This window comes from Mauremys mutica, chromosome 11, assembly GCF_020497125.1.
Source record: "Mauremys mutica isolate MM-2020 ecotype Southern chromosome 11, ASM2049712v1, whole genome shotgun sequence".
NCBI lineage: Eukaryota > Metazoa > Chordata > Testudines > Geoemydidae > Mauremys > Mauremys mutica.
In genome coordinates, this window is record NC_059082.1 from 81,295,044 (window position 1) to 81,316,341 (window position 21,298).

At 41.8% G+C, this 21,298-nt stretch overlaps 1 protein-coding gene across 2 annotated transcripts in view; it reads left to right on the forward strand.

Moving 5' to 3' along the window:
- LMF1 (lipase maturation factor 1) overlaps nt 1-21,298 on the forward strand; it is a 328,947-nt gene that overhangs the window by 80,370 nt on the left and 227,279 nt on the right. For both annotated transcript variants that reach the window (XM_044980874.1, XM_044980876.1), the window contains one exon: nt 16,948-17,096. In XM_044980874.1, coding sequence (XP_044836809.1) covers nt 16,948-17,096 — 149 coding nt within the window. The remainder of the gene's footprint in view (nt 1-16,947; nt 17,097-21,298) is intronic.

Here is a 21,298-nt window from a genome sequence, read left to right on the forward strand (position 1 = left end):
AGTCACATGAACAAATCTCTCCAGTTTCCCGAGGCTGTGCTTAACCCTCTATTAGTGGGTACCACAGACGGGCACTGGGAGGCAACAGTCATTAAATTGCTGGGAGACCCTTGGAGAGCAGGCACTCTAGAAGTTCGAAGTATCATTCTGATGCTTGCTGGTGCACATGCTGTATCATCCCCCGCAGTGGCTGTGAATTCCTTGTGTGATTCAGCTCAGAGTCCAGTGGCTGAAACTCTTGTTTCATATGATGGCAAGTTTCACTTTTTCTCCTTGACGCAGCAATAATGGAAATAACACTCCGTAATCGACCCCTCAGCAGGTCCTTTTTGTCCTGCATTAGTACGTGGCATGTCCATTGGTATCCACCATCCTTGTCTTTTGGCTAAGGTCTGCTTTTACTTAATGTTTCTTGGAAACCTAACACAAATCATTACATGCACTTTGCGTGCCTTTCTTCGTTATGCCATTAACGTGTTCTTTTCGTGTAATCAATGTGCAGTTCCAGATACAAAATTTACCAGAAAACTTTATCTGGCTCTTGGTTATATAATGATCAGTTCAAAGAGATCAGTGTGGAAAGGATAATTGGGGCAACTAATTACACCCTGGAAGGGATGTACTTTCCAAGAGCCTGAGTGCCTTAGGATTTTTCGTAATGACGAATTCATTGCCTCTGTTTTGTTTTCCTGTGCAATGGGGAATCCAGCTGTTGATTTTCTCTGCCCGTGTGTACATGTGTACTGTATAGACATGTAATATATATGAACCTCAACATAGACGAACATAGCAACTGCCAAACTGGACCAGACCAATGGTCCATCTAGCCTTGTGTGACAGTGGCCAGTTCCAGCTGCTTCAGGAGGAAGGTGCAGGGAGTCCTGCCCTAGACAGGGTATTGAGTCCATAGGGATGTTTCCTCCTGACCCCCATCAGTTAGAGATAGGTTTATGCCCTGAAGCAGGAGGGTTTATAACCCTTCCAATGTCTTTTTGTTTTTAAACCTTACTGTAACTATCTTTTTTTCTTAAAAAGGAAGTGGTGGAGTTGCAGGAAAACAGAGGCTCCTGTCCCCTACCACAACTGCTAGCCCTAATAGCGGACATAGTATTATCTGATTCATTGGTATACTCTTCTCTCTTTGTCCCTCAAGTTCAATCTTCTCTCCCTCACCTTCCATTCTCTCCCAGTCCACTTCTCTGTTCCCATGCCTCCGACTCACTATTCCCTCTCTAGACTTCTCCCATATTCATGCTTTCTTTTGCGGGTGGTGCTTTATCTATGGAACTCTACAAGGTGCCCCATGCTCTTCTCATTCAAAACTATCCTTTGTCTGCCAAGCCTGCCAGCATTTGTCTAATCTATACATGGTAAAGGTATAAATGTATCTACAGCTTCGTTTATTCCATTTGGTGGAAAAATGGCTCAAAACTTCTCACTTTATTTCCCATCCCCTGTGACCTCCTTCTCAGCTGGCTGCTTTCAAGATGTTATACTTTACCTGTGTTATGGAGGAAAGTCCTGTGCAAACACCTGGGTCTTGTATCGTGAAAGTGGCAAGATTCCGGCTCGTCCTCCATTAGGGTGTTCTACAGTCAACAGCACCCATCTCTGCTAGGGACTGTCAGATATGACCACAATGACACTGCCTCCTTGAGTGGAAGGAGAGTCGTTTGCAGGGACAGCTTGTTTATACAGCCAATCCAGAGCTCTGAAGCTGGGAGTAGCCCCTGGATCTGGACCGAGAACTGGATCAGGCGTTAGGGTTTAAATGTGCTGTCTTCATGAGTAACTATGGTTTGTTTGTATCTATAAAACACCAGCAAGTTGTGCATGCAGCTAGTGTTGTAGCTAGCAAATGATTGTTACCCTCATTTCCCCCCTCAGTCCTAGCATCAGGTTGTTACACCAAATTGTTGTCTTGTCTTAACCTAGACAAACGCTTTGGAGCAGAACCCACGTCTTTCTCTGCTGCACAGCTGTGTGGGAGAACTTTTGGGCTGTGTAACGGAAGCATTATCCCTATTTTAGATGGGGAACTGAGGCACACGTTAGATTAAATGACTCGCTTAAGCAAAGTCTGTGGCTGAATTGGGGATTGAATCGAGATCTCCTGAGGCCCAGACTAGTGCCCTATCCGCTAGTCTATCATTTTCCTCTAATTAGGAAGCAGTATTAGGAGCTGCTATGGATCACAAGAAAGCATCCATGCAAATGGAACGTACTCCACTGGAAGGTAGTAACCTTTTAATATTCTAGTTACTGTGGTGGCCGCACTAGACAGGCACCGAATACCAGTGAGGTCGTACTAACATAGATGAAATTATTTTAGTTTCTTTAAGCCTTAGTAATTAAATACAGTATATACTGATCCCTCACAATGACAGCCGCCCACAGAGCTAAAAACAGGAAATCCATTAACTTCACTATTTAAAAAATAAAATAAAAAATCTTCCCAACTAATTCCTCTGTCACTTAAAGTTCTACCTAAGAGGGCTAATTTAATGCTGCATTAACTCTGTGATATCGCCCTCTTGTTACCTAAGTAGTTTCTAATGACTACCCTGGAGAGCACTTGGAAGCTTTTAAAAGTTTTTATGCAAAAATTTTTTTCCATGTGGTTTATACTTTAAGAACAAAAGTTATTGATAACATTCTAAAATCTTTCAACAACATCAAGAACTATTCTCTCGGCTACAGAAATGTTAAATATCGCCAGGTTGTTATCTCTTAGTGCAAACGAGAAATCAGGAACGTGTTAAATAAGAAAATTGGTGCAACACAAAGTTAAACTGGGAGTGGACACTTGTGTTAAATAGAGTTAAAGCCAGAATCCATTCTCTCCTCCCTCCCCTGTATATATTTATTTTTTTTGAGCAGCCTCTGCAAATACTTACCATGCCAAATGGAACTGCCAGAACCAGTCCCGAGGACTTCCATGGGACTATTAATGTGATTACAATAAGTGTGTGCATAAGCATTGCGGGATTGGGCCCCTAGAATTACGTTGGCTTTGTAGTAATGAATATAAATGAGAAAAGAATAGATCAAATGTTAGGTCTGTCAACCCATGTTCTGATTGCTTAGAGCAGAGGAATGGGAGTTAGAACTCCTGGGTTGTGTTATTGATTCTTCCCCTGAATTAATGTCTGATCTTAGGCAAGTCTGTTCTTAACCATTCTGTGGGTCAGTTTTTTCATACCTGTAAAATGAGAATAAGAATTTATCTCCCTCTGGGGAGAGACTTACCTTATTAATATTAGTAAATGGCTTTTTGATGAAAGGCACTATGGAATTGCAAAGCATTAACCACCCCCCCACACCCATCTCTACACCCCCCCTCCCAATATTGCCCTTTTTGTAGGTTGTAGCTGATATTACTTTGTCTTCCTTATTTCTCTTGCTATCAGATTAAAGAAGGTTTGCCTCTGAGTTTATGTGCACCAGCACCTTTCTATGTTTGTGATGCTTACGTGTTAGAAAATAAAAGCAATTTTCTTTTGTGGTTTTATAGTAAGGTATTCTTGCTGCTCTTTAATGTTTTTAAGTCTTAAAGTTGAGACTTCTCCCTTTCATCAGGGGAAGAGGAAGAATTATTGCTGAGACTTAGCACTTTTGAACATGAACAAAAGTCAGTCAGAGTTGAAAGAATACCTTGTCTCTATTGTGTGGCAGAAACGCAGTACAGTGGATGCATAGAGATGCAAGGTTAACCGTCTCTGAAATGGATCCATAGTAAACTGCATGTGGCCATCTGTTGTTTCTAGATATAATATGCAACTTACATGTGCAAGGGGCTCCAATAAACTTCAAAGAAAAAATATACAAGAATGTCTTTGATTAAAAAGTGAGTCGATTTTTCTCAGAGCTCAGTGTTGCAAGCAATGGTTTGGAAAAATGCATTTGAATGAAATGTGAAATATTGCTGCACTGGACTTATTTTTTTAAATCAGAAACTCATGCTCCATGACCATGAGTGTGAAGTAACCTCTTGTAAATCAAACTTCAAATTCATAATAGCACATTGCTGTGGCTATTGGAGAAGGGGAGTTTGGGGTTGAATCTGTGGCATTTTTATCAGGCTTTCTCATGTTTATAACTCATCTAATTGCATGGAGATCAGGAATTTCCACTAGGAATTGCCAGGAATACTTTCAATAAGGATCCCTGGAAGCCCTTTAAACTGACACAATAACTTGAAAGTGTTGATTTTTCTTTGCCTTTTTCTGTGCGTTGTGTGTATTTTTTTGGCGGTGATTGGAAGGTTTAACAATGTGCTGAGTGAGTCTTTATCCCTTTTATGGCTCTGTTGATATTTTGGAGGAGAAGGAGAAGAAAGGGTTGTACTCCGGCAGCTTTGGGTGGTGAGATGCAGAAGGAATGCTGTGTCTTGCAGCTGTAACTTGGGAGAGTGCACTGTGTCTGAGGGTTAGAACCTGTAAATATTCTATAAGTAAAGTTCTGCTGGACACGGACGTAAAGCAATTCACCAAATACTTCTCAGGTATTTATACCTCATGTGGTATCGGCTTTTGCCATTTTGATCTAAATTTTGCTCTCTTGTATTACTGAAATTGCATGATAGCTGAGTGATCCTGCACTTCTCAATGTTCATGACCCACATCTCTGCATCCCTGTTTTACTTTTTGTTCTCTGTTGTTGCACTGGGAAATCTTTCCCACCATTGAGAATAATATCCACGTTGATCTTGTCTTCACAAGGTTGTGGTTTTTAAAGCAGATGGTAGCTAACACACATGTTAAATAACACACATAAAAGTCCTGACCCTATAGAAGTCAATGGTAGTTTTACCATTGACTTCAGCAGTGCCAGGATTTCACCCGTAGTGTAGGCCCAAGGCCATTTTTAGTTTCAGCAACTGTTAGCTGTTTGAGGTAAACACAAGGTATCAACACAAGGACGTTATCGGTTTGTGTTAATAGCTAACACATGTTTAAAAACCCCACCTTTTTCTACTATAGCTGTAGCCTTCACTATCATAGGACAATGTTTTTGCTCCGAATGACCTAAGTGATGATGGATTTATGCAAATATTAAAATTAGGTAGTGGGCACTTCTTAAGCAATTTCAGGTTGTCCTTTTTTTAATTTTAATGGAAACATTTCTATTGGTTTTAGGGTTTTTCTTTCTTTTTTTTTTTAAAGACTATCTTTATATAATCTAAAGTTAGGGTCAGATTGACCCAACTGTGTTCCTTTATTATTTAAGTATTTAAAGTTTTCTTCATCTTATAACTTTTAACATATTTGCACATGCTTACAATCTCAATAGCCAAGGCAGACAAAAGGTGAGAGGAGAAGTGGAAGCCAGAGAGGTGAAATGTCTTGCTGGTGGAAATACAACACAAATCTCCTGACAGTCCACTGGGACACGCCGCCTGCCAATAATGCAATCACTTCCTGTCGGGCTTTTTGCTTACTGCCAGGGTTGAATCCATTAATTGGTCTAGTTAATACTTAGTCCTGCCATGAGTAAAGGGGCTGGACTAGATGACCTCTCAAGGTCCCTTCCAGTCCTGTGATTCTATGATTTCATGGTAGTAAGCAATAAGTGTTTGCAGCCTGGGGCCCTTATTCATAATACATCGTAATCATTAGCACAATACATTTTATTTTTGACAGGTGTCAAAAATATATAATGTGAAGTATGTCATAATAAATTTTCAGGGAGATAGAGGAGAGGCTCAGAATTGGTTAATTTAATTCCATTCTGAGTAAGTCCATGTTGAATATCTTTACTCTGACAGCCAGTGATTGTGATGCATAGGGGCTGGTTTACACTATGAAGTTAGGTTGATGTTCAGTCTACCAAACACAAATTGATTGGTTATTCTGCACCGCTGAGCTGGTGGTTGAATCTTTCCTTGGTACTGTCGAGGTGGTGGTGTACGGCTTCCGGAGCCAAAGGCTAGGCTGGAGCCCTACAATCACTGTTGGCATTTCGACATCGTCAATGGTAATCTGCCAGTGGGGAGATAATATCTATTTGCAGCTTTCTGAATGGTCCTGTGTTCTTAAAGAGGTGAACACCGTGCATCTTCCCTGACCAGCCAACACTGATGTTGGTGAAGCTCTCCCAGTGATCCACCAGTGCTTGCCTCACCATAGAAAAGTAGCCCTTTCGGTTGGTGTACTCTGTGGCAAGGTGGGCTGGTTTCAAAATAGGGATATGTGTGCCAGCTATTGCCCCGCTGCAGTTCAGGACCCCCATTGCTGCAAATCCACCCACTATGTCCTGCATGTTACCAAGAGTCACCATCCTGCATAGCAGGAGACAATGGCCCTGCACGCTTGCATGATAATGCTCCTCTCTAGATTTTCCAACTCCAAAACAATTTCCCACTGACTGGTAGCCATCCAGCATTGCAAGCTTCCACCGAGCGATCACCATTCACCTCTCAACTGTCCGTGCAGCTGTCGTTTTGGTGTCCCTGATCTGGAGGAGTGGGGTGATCTCAGTGCACAAATCCAGGGGTGTGGCGGTGGCTTTTTGCAACTGCAAGTTCTGCAGCCACTGCTCATTGTCCCAGACCTGCATTATGATCCATTCCAACCAGTCAGTGCTCGTTTTTCATGCTCAGAATTGGTGCTCCACCTTCTGCAGCTGCTCTGTGAATGCCACTAACAACCTTGAGTTGTTTTTTTGCTATGTCCCACAAAATCATAATGTCCCCCATTGTTGCAGTTCTTCCTCTGGCTCTGCAAATACCGGAGGGTCTTTGTTTCTGTGTTTGCAATATTTGTGACAATAATGTAGAGCTGTGTGGGTACCATGCTTCTGTTGGATGGTGAACAGTGAGAAGTGCCACATGGTTTTGTGGGAATTTAAAGAAAAGGCACAAAAATTATGGAATATGTATGGTCTTTTGGGATGGAGAAAGTTGCATGATGGGAACTTGACCCCTTGGTCCCATGCATTTCCAAAATTTCCCAAAAGACAGTGCACCAGACGATGGTGAACTGCACTCTGGGACATCTTCCCATAGTGCACCGACACAAGCACTCCTGGTGAAAATGCATAGTGCTGACGCAAGGAGCCAAGTATGCACCAGTGATACACAAACTGCAGTGGCTTTATGCTGATGTAACTTCCATTGACCAATGTCTGTACTATATGCATAGCCTAATATTCATAGGAAGATAGCGGCATTGTTTCACAACTCTTGGATGTGCAGTTTGACAAAGAGAAATCTACGAAGTATGTGTGTGCGTATGTTTTGTGTGTGTGCATGTGTTGTGTGTGTGTGTGTATTCACTATACACACACATTGTAATGTATATATGAATGTGGGTATACATGTGTACAAAACCAGACAGTAGTATACCAGTATACCTTGTCTCATGAAATTAGGAGAGAAAGTGAGAAAATGCAAATAAACTCTTCTGACTTTGGATGGTTGAAATTTTTTTTACTGACAAATTTTTCTAGGAAAAAAAAAGGAGGAGTTTCTTTGAATATGGGAAATTTTCTTTCATTTTGACTTGGATTTTTCATTTCCATTTTCAGAAACAGAAATTAAAATTGTAATTAGAATTGAAATTTTTTGTTTTGTTGTTCAATTTTTGTGGGGGGTGGGGAGAATAAAATTTTTTAAACAAAATCTTTGTGTTCAAAATTGTGTGGAGAAAAACCATGTGTTTGACCAGTTCTAGTTTTTATGGTAGCATCCAAAAGACCCAGCAAGGATGTGGGAGGTGAGGGACCCATTTTGCCAGGGTCTGTACAAACACAAATGAAGAGACAATTCCTGCCCTAGACAACTGAATTACTTTATATAGTTTCCAGGGTCATGTTAGGGATTAGTCACTTTAAAAATAACTTGATTATATATAATATAATTAGATCTTTGTCATTATATATAAAAAAATCCCACATTTAAAAAAAAATCATATCGGAGGTAAATAAGGGCTTAAGTAGTAGAAATCTTTCTGTAGTCATTAGTGGGCTTTGGAGCAGGCTGTAATTTTCTCAGCTGTTGTTTGTGCAACTTCAGTGTCTTCTCCCAACCCTGTTCTTCCCACCTGCCCCCACTGGCTATTCCATGCCGTTGGACCTATGTTGGACCTCATAAAACAGACAAAGAGAAGCAGAATGTACGAATTCCAAGGGTTGCATGGCAAATGTTCAGAATTGCCTTGTTCTGTATCCACTAATATGTTTTAGGCTCATCATTGTTGATAACTCTGCTGTTTTTCTCATCAGGCATTTATTGGTAAATAACAATATAAAGCCGAAAATTGGAAGCCTTAATGACATAACACCATATAATCTATATTCCATTAGAAATAATACCCTCTATAGGGAGCCTTAATGACATTGCTTCAGAGCGTTTTGGAGACCATTCATCCCAAAATGACATTTTATACAGTGAGTACTCGTAATGTTTTCTACGGTATGTCAGATGTTCCTGCCAAACTGCATGGTCTTTCATGAAAAATTGCACATGTACAGGCATTAAAGTGGCTCTCATTTCAAGCAACAAATGTTTTTAGTGCTGGAGATCTGTTAAAGCAAGCTAGGTTTCCTAGCAGAAAGTTTATGCTTATGGACAAACAGTTGTACGTAATTTTGGAAAAGAAAAATCTCTGCAGAAAGCAGAGAAAGCAAAAGTGGGAAGGGGGGGTAGAAACCTCTTAATGCTCTTTTTCCCCAACTAGATTGTTCAGCAAATGCAAAATGACTTATTTTGCTGCATCGAGTTAGGAGTATTTAACAGACATTTTCAACGCGTGTGAGGCAAGTGCAGCCACTGAAATCCATGCCATTGGCAGCTCACTTGATTTTATTTTTTTAAATTTGGATCCATCCCCTGCCGTGCTGAGGAGATAACAATGGCGTTCATTGTGCTAGCGATGCAGCTGCTGAAATTTGACTAGATCCAACTGAAGCAAACAGGAGCAGGTGGGTCAACAATGTGACCCTTTCGTTCCCAGAAGTATCAGTATGCAGTGGGGGCCTGAGGGATCGCTGTACTGAAGTGAGACTGAAGTTTTAGCCCTAACTTGGAACACACGACAACGAGGATAGGTCGGCACACAATTTGGGGACTTGGGTTTCATGTGCAAGAGACCCCGAATGTTTCTAAATATTGTGGGATTAGTGGCATTTGTTGTCACTTGTTAAAACTGAACTGACACGAGGCCTGGATTTCTTTCCTAAAATGCCACAATTGCAGAGTATAAATTTACATGATAAATTAGCATTACTAATGGCTGACAACTTCATTTTCTTCATCCCCATTTGCTGCTGGTATTTAGATCAGTGTCTTGTTTCTAGTTTCTTATTCTTTAGTTTGCCATGTAAATATTATTTTTATAAAAGTATTTATTGTGTATGCCATTTAACTTGTAAATTTAACAAAGGCAACGAGAGAAATTTTTTTCCAGAAACGGCAAGGTTATTGATGACCGTGATTATTTATATTAAACTAGTGCCTTTGGTGTGCTAGCGCTGTCCAAGCAAATGTTCAGGCTTGGATTTGCAAAGGGGCAGTAAAAGTTCAATACCTAACCTCCATTGTAATCTAATGAGAGTTGGGTGCCTAGGACTTGTTTACGCTGAAAAGTTGCATTAGTTTAGCTTTGTCTCTCAGGCTACGTCTACACCACTCGCCAGATCGGCGGGTAGTGATCGATCTATCGGGGATTGATTTATCGCGTGTAGTGTAGACGTGATAAATCGATCCCCGATCGCTCTCCCATTGACTTCTGAACTCCAGCTCGGTGAGAGGCGGAAGCAAAGTCGACAGGGGAGCTGCAGCAATCGACATCGCACCTTGAGGACGAGAGGTAAGCCGAACTAAGATACGTCAACTTCAGCTACACTGTTCTCGTAGCTGAAATTGTGTATCTTAGATCGATCCTCCCCCAGTGTAGACCAAGCCTCAGGCTGTGAAAAATCCACACCCATGAGATATATAGTTAGACTGACCTAATCCTTGGCGTAGACAGCGCTACGTTGATGGAAGAATTAAGTGTAGACATAGCCTTAGACTCCTTTGTGCATCCCAACTCAAAATGTTACCACTGCTCTTGCCTCAAATTGCTCACAAATCGACAAGAAACAAATAAGGATGGGGGGAGAAGGATATAATTTAAAAATCATTTTAAAGATCAACTATCCTTAACAGGTCCCCTACTTCGACTGTATTAATTGGCTGATTTCTTGTAGGCATCACATTTGGACCATGTAGGTCAGGGAAGCAACACTGAAGAGGCTGGGTAATCTCTGAATACAGCACCATCGCGCACTAGGCAACATGGTCATTTGGTAACGGCCTCATACCCTTTGTAAGATGGCAAGGGATCTGAGTGTGTCTGGTGGAGGCTTTTAAGATGCAGACGTGAATAACCGCTCATAAAGTCAGCCGTTTGCAGAAATGGAAGCCATTTTGAGGGTTCTGTCGATGGATCGCATAATCTTATTTTGTGCTATCAGTTTATGGTAAGTGAGTTTGAGAGAAAACAGAACTTCCCCCTTTTACACTCTACTGTATTTATAGCTTCAGTTGTGAGCTTTAAAAGTGCATGTTCATTGTTTTCAGTGTCTGCATGGCTTAGCTGCTGATTTCTAAAAGTGAAGAATGACGTGCGTAGGTCTTGCTAATCCTACCCGACTGCACCATTTTCGATGCCACGCTATACATACATAAAAGTGTTACGGGAGCCAATTATACTCTAAAGAGGAAGGGTAGGTTCTAAATAGGGATGAACCCAAGCCACATAGGTCACATATGGATCTGTTATTTCCCTAAGCATAAGGGTTGTTCAGGTCTGAGTTTTTAGGGTCAGAACAATCTCTAATTTTAAGATGAAATTTAAACAGGATAAGTGACTTATGGCTTGGAGAGAGAAGGTAAATGGGGGCAGTGCAAGTAAGAATAGAGGAAGATCATAGAAGAGGGAAATGAAGCAGGAAGGGATTAGACTATGAGCTAGTACTTCAGCGGAGGCAAGATCAGGGCAATTTCCAGCAGCATTCAGGAGGTGGCCATGAGCACATGAAGTACAAAATAAAATGTAAAGGAAAAATTAATATTCAGAGTCCAAAGGTGATTTCTGGTTTTCACAGCAAAGTTGGGGCAAGAGACACTGAAGTCAAAGACATGGGACGAAATTTCTATTTTAATCAGGAGGACTTCAGCCTTTGGGGCATTTTGGTGGTATGGAGTCATGTAGTGGCCAAGAAAGAACAAATCCAATATGGAGAGAGGGTAGAAGAGGGAGCAAACTTGGGTGCCATCCTTAAAGGTCAGAGGTGCAAGACTGGAGCTAATTGGAGGTGAGAAGGGGACCAAGTGGTGAGCCTTGCTTCATGCTAACGTGGAAGTGACATGGGGAAGAAGTAGAAAGCTTCCACCAGAGATGAGTGAGATGGTAAGATGCAAACCAGAGGGGAGAATGCTGGTAATGTTAAGGTACGGAGGACAACACAGTGAGAACCAGAGACATAACCTGATTGCACACATTTTACAATACCCACTTACCAGCAGTAAGCGGTTTAAGGTTGGTGAGGGGGATTGGATGGACATTAGGAGAGGTCTGGAACTTGGAAAGGTGATGGTCATGAATTGAGGACTTGAAGATCTATGGGGTTGTGTGTGATGGTCTCTGTGCCCAGGTTACTAAGCTGTAGATACTCAGGGTATCAGGAAGGAGGTTGTTAATAAACCAGTGTGTGGGGGTATCTTGATTATAGTAATCACTCCCTCCTGCTCCAGTGCTTCTGACCTTAATATCAGATCTCAGCAAGTACCGTATGACATTAAAGCTCTGTCTGCACTAGCAAAATTATCCATCGCTCTCAGTGGGTGCAGGTCAACTGGAGCTGAACGCAATTTCACTGCAAACGGAGCAGGTTTTAACGAAAGCTTCTGAAATGGTGCTGACCGCTGTTTGTCCTTGGCTGCCCTTGTTCTTAAACTGTGTTCATCGCTGGCTCAACTGCACCCGTTGTCAGCACTGGGTAATTTAAGAGTTTTCTAACAACAGCTGGGCGGGGGGGAGCGTTGTTTACTCTGCTCTTGTTCATCAAGAAGATGTGTCTGCCTCCGGTTGCATTACTGATCCATCCCCCTTTCTGGCATGTTTCAGACCAGATTATACTGTTGGAATGGTACCCAGATGGTGGTGCCAGGATTCAAAGTTGTAGCTTTGCAACAAGAAACACAGGTGCAGGGTGTATTGACACACTTCTGGGGCTAGCCACACACCAAGATGGCTTCTACTTCCTTTGTGCCTTTGTATGTATCACCAAATATATAATACACAAGAAGTACCGTAACATTGAATTATTTGTTGATTCAGCGCATCTTCCGCTAGCATTTTAGTGACCAGTACACTAAGTAATATTCCTTTCCACGCTGTCTGGTAAAATGTTATATTACTGCAAGGAGGAAAGTGTAAACAGAAAGATTTAGAAATGTAAAGTCTTATGGCCTCTTACCCGCCGATCCAACATGTATAGTGTATGTCTGCTACGGAGCGTGGTGATTAACATATGAAAACGCTGATAACAGTGGGATTCTTGTGCAGGCTGAAGCTAACGAGATATACTACCATTTTGGTGCCAGTTAGACCCATAACTGCTATTTGTTGCTGGGTTTAGTAACAATTAACCTTTCACATTCTGCATTAGCCATTGCTTTTTTGTGCAGCTGCTTTTATAACAATATACTTCACTTCTCTCCACAGAAGCGCTTATTTTGGCAGTTCAGCATCTATCCTAGAAACCGCAGGATATATGGAAACAGAAGGGGATTTTTTTAATAGTCATTCATCGCTCAATCATTTAAAAAAACCACTATGTGTTAGGAACAAAAAGTGGCTTCTGTGATTATTTTTATGATTATTTTGGAGTGAATTCAGCGTAAGTTTTTGCCCTTTTGCCAAATCCTGAATTTTAATCACCTAGACCTGAGCTGCTATCAGGTGCCTCATTAGAAATAATGAGCTTATTTTCAACAACAGATGCCTTATTTCTATCTAAGCAAAGGTGAAGGAAAAAAGCCTTGCTAAAGATTATGTACCAATTTCTGCTCATAATGGTATAAATCCAGTACATCACTGTCTTTAAGGGAGTTATTACAGCTTCACACCAATGTAACTCGGAGCAGATCTTGGTGCTAGATCTCCTTTCTTGACATATTTATCAGTGTTGTGAAACTCCAGTGAAGCCTGTAGTCGTCTATGTGTGGATACAGGTGTGGATATCTGTACCTCTTCCCAAGTGGCACTGCCTGGAGGTACATCTTTGAGAGACATACCATCTTCCAGAAGTTTGTCAGGCGCATCCCTTGTTGTGCCACAGGATTAATCACCACCTTTCCTGGCATTCCTGTTGCAGTCTGCACGATGTTGCATTTCCATTGCATTGTTCTCACTGTGCCCCGTAATAAACCCTCCTGGGGTCGCTGGCATTGCCAACAGTGTCACGTACCTCTCCCTTTGCATGTTCCTGGGCAGCTAGTCAGGTTATGCCTGGTCCTTCCCAAGGGTTCCAATGTGTCATTTGTGGTGCAGCCGTGCAGGCAAATGTTAACTCTAAATGTGTTTTCCTCATTAATCTTTCAAAGCTACTGCTCACGTTGACTTACCCGGGTAGCTTGTCCATATTCTGTTATGTCAGAGGTGGAATTACAACACTTTTTAAAACAAACTCTTTAAAATCCCCAAGCCCTGACCATCCGCATGCGTAGATTTAAAACTTGCAAGCCCATCTACTATTCAAAATGAACAAGAATATCCACAGTTATAATAGCTCACATGTCTGTACATCACCTACAACTGTGGGCTCTCCGTTCTGATGAGTGCTACTGCTCTATAAATGTGCAATAATAATAATTCTGAGGTTGGTTACCGATATATTGGAGGGTCTTCAGCAAAAAGCAGCCTCCATGCTTGTTCACCCATTGATGTTTCATAGATGAGTAAGTATTGTTCTTTCATTTTAAAGATGGGGAAATCAAGGCACATAGGCTTTGTCTAGACAGGATTTAAAATCCCTCTGAATGCTCATTAAGATGCAGGCTAACGTCCGGACCGCAGAGATTTTTGGGGGCCCAAGGCAAAATCTGAAAGTGAGCCCCCCTCTCCAACTTCCAAAAAACTGTCACTGAGGGGTGGCGGATGGAAACGGGAGGGGAGTTGGAGGGTGAACCCGCACTGGGCTCCTGGCCTGTGATGCTGGGAATGGCGACATGACACGCAGGGTCACAGCCCCACTCAGGTTTGGCTCAGCCACCCTTCTCTCAGGACAGAGGCAATGCCGGGCCAAATTTACTGAGTGGGGCTCTGATCCCGGGTGCCTGGTCGCAGTGCCAGTCACTTTGGAGGCCTTTTTGAAGGAGGGGGCGCCTGGGGTAAAAACTGCCCCATTGGCCCCCTGCCCCACCTCGGGTGGCCCTGGTTAACATGTTTGAAGCCACGTTAGATGGCCATATGGTCGCCTGGAGGGGGAGAGCGAGCTTTTCAATTGTGATAAGCTAACTTGATTGAGTTAACATGATTGAAAAACACACCTGTTTTGCCTATCAAGACATACCCACAGGGATGAAGTGATTTCCTCAAAGTCAGACAGCAAGTCAGTAGCAGATCTCGGAATAATACCCAGGGCTCCTCAGTCTTTGCCCCATACACAGCTCCACACTGACATTACTACATAGCTCAGATCAGTTGTGCAGCTAGCATCCACAGAAGTCCGTTGCTGTATAGATCCCTAAATCTTTGTGATCTCAAGAGATGGCCATTGTTTTATCGTGCACAAGAAGGCACGTGTTTGAGGTAGGCATTAAATGGATTTAGACCTTTATTTCTGTAATACCATAGTTGTGTTTACCTAAAACAGTTTTATATTCACAGTTATTAGGTACACAAGTACAAGAAAAAGTTGCTTGGACTCAGTCATTTAGCATACTTCTGTGCAGCTTCAGGGGTAGAACTATATTCCATGGAAAAACTTGCAAACAAAAATATATTTGTGGTTCAGGGTAAAACTACTGGAGCAGACTTTACTTTGGTTCTTGCAATGATATACCGTTGCTTCATAGTGTCCTTCACTTAATGACAAAAGATCCAGTAGAGTTTGACTTCATCTGTCGAAACATAACGACTGTGTTATTCTTGCTCATTCTGAATAATCATTTCAATATTTATACTCGATACATTGCAAAAAACAGAATGCAAAATCCAGATTTGCATAAAGGAGGCTGTAACTGAATGTCTCCAATATATAAAATACCTTGGGTAACAGCTTCACGGTGTGGTTACAAGGATGGATTTTGAGTTCCGCTATGCTAGTAGAAATCCGGAATAATTCCACCGAGGCCAGTAGAATAGAAAACAGGCATGAGGGAAGAATTGGACCCTTTAGGCTTTATTCATTGAGCTGTGGTTAAGGAAGGATTTTCCTTATGGTTCAGAACCCTTGATAGTTTTATGCTGAAGTTGATAATGCCTAAGCCTAAATGGAATTTTTGATCATACTCTCTTCAAGATATAGGGCTGGGTACTCTGTGGGTGTTCACTGGCGTAGCTCCATGAAAGTCAATGGGACCTCTGCCACGTATGCCTGCTGAGGAGAATGTGGCTCATGATGTCAGGGGCCTAGCATTCAGAAAGAAAAGTCTTCTACGTGCGTTTAGCAAATTTTGTGGCTTTTAAGCAATAGCAGAGCGTGAGCAAGAAGCAGATTTCAGGCCAGCTGTTCAGATGAGTTTTAAAATAGTGTTTGCAAAACCAAAGTCCTGAAGTGGACACCTAATTAAGGAATTTGCTCATGCGCAACCTTCTACTCATCCCCAATTTTCAGATGAAGTCTTTAGGGCCCTATCAGAAGAGCTAAAGGTGATCTCTGCTCCATCTAGTAGAGGGCGGTCTGAATAAAAGTGCTGAGCCTTTGCTGGGTACGGTATATCTCAATAACAGGGTGCTTTCTCTGTATACGCATTAGCGGGGAAAGGTGCAATCATTTGTTCTAACTTAATCAGCTAGATGTTGCAAACACTTGAGATGAGCAGTTGTCAGGACAATGCTGAGAAACCTTCGGATTCTTGAATCAGAAATTGTCTGTAGAAGAATGTAGCAACATAAACTATTACAAATAAATAAAATGAAAAGCAAATTTTGATCTCCATAGAGGCCCTGGGAACTAGACTTTGAAACATTCAGTTTCAGACATACATTTTTCATAAATTTGCTAAACTGTAAAGGGTTCTCTGTTGTGAAGCTGAGATTGCTCTAGACTGAAGTACTCTGGGAATATGACTTTTCGTTTTCAGCAGTCAGCTGCTACAATAGCCTCAGCATGCCGTTTTCCCTCCCCTTAAAAATTAGCGGCTACAGCATTTCGCCGGGAATTAATATTTTAAAGGGACAAAGCCAATTTGAAATCTAAAGAGATAAGTTTTGGCCGGGATTACTGCTGTTCTTGGGTTTTACTGCCAGTTCCTATGGTTTTGTAATCATATTTTCCTATGGTTTTTTTTTAAATATTTCTCTCTCACTTGTAAAAACCCACATAAAAGGTGAAATTTCACAGATGTAGCGACAGAGGAAAAACAGCAAAGCTAAATACCCACAAAATGTGCATGGGGCTGTAATAGGAACAAACAAAAATCTCCATTCTCTAGTTTTTTCTTTCTAATCCCTTTCAGTTAGAGTCGTAGGTGGCATACACAATGTTAGTTGGTACCACTTTCAGTCGGAAGTGTGATTTGATTGTTTTTAAGATCGCGCTGCCCCTTTAAACAGTTTTAATTGTATGTAACCTCAATGCCATCTACATATGGAGTGTGTTCAGAGAGAACTGAGTAACTAAGGATCAAGTTAAATCAATAACTTCATAGGGTTTTTATATTCTGCTTCTCATATGCTTAAAATTCCTTGAAGAGTAATTAATAGCAAACCATTTCTCTTATTTCCACTTTAGGATGGGAATCTCAGCTTCTGGAAATGGGGTTCTTAGGAATATTCCTGTGCCCGCTCTGGACTCTCTCCCGGTTACCTAACTACACTCCGCCTTCCCAAATTGTCATCTGGGGATTTCGATGGCTCATTTTCAGAATCATGCTTGGAGCGGTAAGTGGAACTATAAGCACTTATACTTCTGCAGACTTCTGAGATCATATTAGCAAAAGAAGATGATCTCTTTACATTTTACTAGAGAAGCTAATTCTAAATGTTTAATCCTGGCAGAAAACCCACTTGCTTCCTATAACTGGTATAATATTTTTTTATGTTCTGTAGTTTAGGATGGTCTCTGGTTATAACCAAGGAGAATGCAGGAGGAAATATTTGGTGTTCTGTTTCATTGAATCTTTCAGCTTGTTATTGGTGTCTGCCTTTAACGAGATCAACAGATATAGGACTAGGAATGTATATGAACATTTTAGCACTGCTATTACAATTTTAATGGGAAGGAGGGAAGGAGGGAAATCATTAGCTTTGAAAACTTGTCCCTTAAAAATATTTTGTAAAGTGATTTTGAAGGTTCTGAAACATGATTTTCAGCACGTTGGGTGAGAACCCCAGTGTGAAATCCCCAAGCAGGAGCTGTACCAGGTTCTTTGCATACCTTATTGAAATATCACTCTTGAGGCCTTACGCTGTCAAATGTAGCAATTGCTGCACTGCTGTCAGCTGCGAATGAAGATGGCCAAGAGTCTTGAAAGCAAAAGAACCCATCAGCAACTTATGTTTCTTTTATTAAAATTAAAGATGAGGCCCGGACACAACATTTGGAGCCGAAACAGAATTTTGGATACCCCACGGTTCTTGGATCTTAGCCCAAGAACTAGCCTGAGGCCATGTAGGAGTTTGTGGGTCCCCATTTGTGTTCAGCTTCTGAAAACCTCTCTCTCACACTAAAGTTCAAGGGAGCCTGGAACCGATATCAAAATGTAGACAATATGGAGTTGTTAAGGTCTTCACCTGCAGACTTACAAACCTGACACCAGCTAGGTTTGCTTTAGGCCTAATGCTTTGAAAGAAGTATAACCGTAGTAGTAATAGTAGAGTTTTGCAGATGTGTTTTTGTGTTGGGAAATACACACGGTATGTCTGTTGCATCTAAATGAGACTTCTCAGCTCAAAGCAAGTCAGCCTGATTCTGGGAACCCTTATTCACATGAGATGCCTTTACTCATGCAAGTAATCCTATTGACTTTAATGCAACTTCATGTTGAGAATGGACTGCTCAACCGAGGAAAGGTTTATAGGATTGACTCATTGTTGGAATGCCTCTCGAGTGCCTTGAGAACCTTCTGGCTGAAATATGCTATACAAACCATGCCATTATTCATTATTAGGCATAATCTCCATTTTGAGAAATCAATCTCTTTATTATATAGTAATGTATAAATAAATTAAAAGAGGGATAAGCATAGACATTGGCACCAAGAACAACCTCAACACGGCTTTAAAGACCACCTTATCTCAAAGTGAAGGCTGTTTGATGCATGTGTAATCTCAACGATACTTTAAAGAATGGAAATTTGGGCTCTTAAGAAAGCTGGCTTTTGTAGACTGAAAAGCTTTGAAGTCTTATTTGGCAGTGCCCAAGATCAGATGGGAAAGACGAAGCGAATGTAAAGATCTCTGTGCCGGGCTGAACAAAGATTCAGTACATTTCTGACGAAGAAGATATTCTGGTTTGGGCTTACCTAGGTAGATAAATGAAAACATGATGGCAGTCTCGCAGTCTGGTTCCATGGAGTCTTCCTGCTGGTGACCGATGGGAGAAACACTATTAGAAAAATGACTGGAATGACTATCAGCAAGATCGCGGATATATAAGGGAGAGGATGGGGATTAACTGAAACAGGAGGTCCCTGGTGGTTTTCCTACTGACTGTGAAAAAGTGACATTAACAATGAAGTCTGAAATCCAAGCGGAAGCTAGTGCACTGTCTCCCAGCTTGTGAAAGGGAAAAGGGGGAAGTAGCATCTATAAATTACCTACCGTAAACCAGCAATGAATTTGTAACTAATTGTGCATACGCTCTGCTGGAATGTCAGCATCCTGGAGCTAAGTACTCCAGAGCTGCTGGAGGGTCACTGCAGCGGCCCCCCGCCACGGCAGAGAGGCCCCATCTGGGCCAGGTCCAGGCTGAAATGCTGTTCTCCTGTTTACTGTCCAGCTTTTGTGCTGTGTAGTGTGATGTCTGAGCTACCTTATGCTGTACTCAGAGCTCTGTGGCGGCAATAACTTAAGCCTCCTGGGGACTCATGAAATCTCCCCCTCCTTTACTGTGGCTCATCTGTGTAGCGTCACAGATTTCCCTCCCCTACTTTCTGTTTGAGAGACCCGCTCTGTCCTCCTCCAGGAAACTCACCCTTCTGCTCTCCTCCTCCTCCAAGCTCCCATAGCATGCGAAACTGGGGCAGGTTGTGGGAAAGGTGGCAGTTGGACCCTGATTCGTAACCCTTGGAACTAAGGGACCCAGTCACACGGCTCTGCATGGGGGCCTCAGATTTACTTGGACTGACCCTGATGGCTCTTGACTGTCAGAGGTGGTGACCTTTGTTGCAAATATCAATGATTTGCTCACTAGAACTTTCCCACATCCCCTTGTGATTTAGGACCTCGTAACAAGAAGCAAAAATGAAACTGCAGTGTAGCTATTTACATTTGTTTCACTCCAAAACGTCGTCCAGTTCTGACCTGTACAAATCATGATTTTTTTTTCCAAGTTGGGGAGGGAAGGCGGTAGCATAATGGGACATGGGGTTGGAAGTTTAAGTGGATGGTATTTTTGTTTTAATCAGGTTTAATAGCAGACTGCCTGGTTTTTTTGCGTTCTCGCCTCTCTTTTCAAAAGCTTGTAACAAAACTTTTCTCTGCTCGAAGTGTGTTCTGTGACTTCCTGCTGAGAAAATTCCTGTGTAAAGAAACCTTTGAAATGAATCAAGAGGGAGGTGGTTCACAGGTCAGTCAGTTGGTGCAAATAGATTTGAATTTGGGAGCAGAGACTGAAGTTATTTGTTAAATTTCCATCAACCCACACATGGACCTTGAGAAATTTCTTTTTCTCATAAAACTAAAGTGATCCAGAGTGGTTATTTTCTGTCGCCAGCATCCATGACTGCCAGGAACACACGAATGGCTGTCAAATCAGTTAAAGATGTGAAGAAAACTTGGAATCATTTGTCTGTATAATGAGACGCTAGACATTTGAGAGAGTGGGGGTAACCAGAGAGCAAACCAAAGAAACACACACATGTATACATGTGCTTGCCAATTGGGAATTTTGAATCAAGTTTGGTGTTTTCTTTCCAAGATCTGGACATGAATTTTTTTTTTTAAATTTTTTTGCTGGCATTCGCTAGCCAACCCCATATAGGAAGCAAGTGTAAAAACAATTACCGCCCTTTAAATTCTGTGATATGCAACCATTTTCCTGTGCCAGGTTAGACTGGGCAAACCTGTTCAGATAAAACAGTAGCCATGTAGTACCTTTACCCGCTGCTCAAACCAAACTCAAAAGGAGCCTGTTTGGAATTAAAAAAAAAAAATCCATTAACTATTCTGTCCCTGACTATTTTCCCCCTAACTTGCATGTACCCAGTGCTCGTTATTGTGCTAGCAGAGTATGAAGAAATTACTGCATGCAAATTTTATTCAGGTCAGAGTCATTGAGAGAGAGAGAGAGAGAGAGATCATTGAGAGCTTGTTCTCACAAGATTTCTAGCCACCCAAGCCTCTCACTTTTTTGCAATTCTACCATCATTTATTTAACTGCAACCTTGCCTTTCCCCCAGTTCTCTTCTCAGAGACTCCTTTGTATCACTGGCTTTGTCTGAAGGCAGCTAGTACCCTCCAGTCTTCCATTTAGCACCCTTCCCCTTGAAAAATCTTGCATCTTGACAGCCTTTCTTTTGGCCAGCGAGGAGAATGGGGCCCATATAAAGAAAAATCTGAACACCTTTTAATTTCCAATTGAAACGATTATTAAAGAGAACCTGTTTAAAAGGGTAGCTTAGAACACGGATACGGGGACCAGTCTTGCCTGCTTCTCCTAGCCAAAGCTGCACAGTCACTGGGAGTTTAGCCAGAGCAAGGGGTTGTGGAACCAAGACCCGGGCTGGACAAACGCTGTCCACAATTAATAAAGCTCAGTTTGAAAAAAAGCGAGTTTGAAACCCTCTGCTGTTAAAAATAGCTGCGGATATAGAAAACGCCATGCTGGTCACTGCGCTGCTTTAGCACTATTTGATTGGAAGTTGGCTAAGGTTAAGTTTTTCAAAAACTGACGAGAGCAAGAGTGGCCAAACCACGGCTCA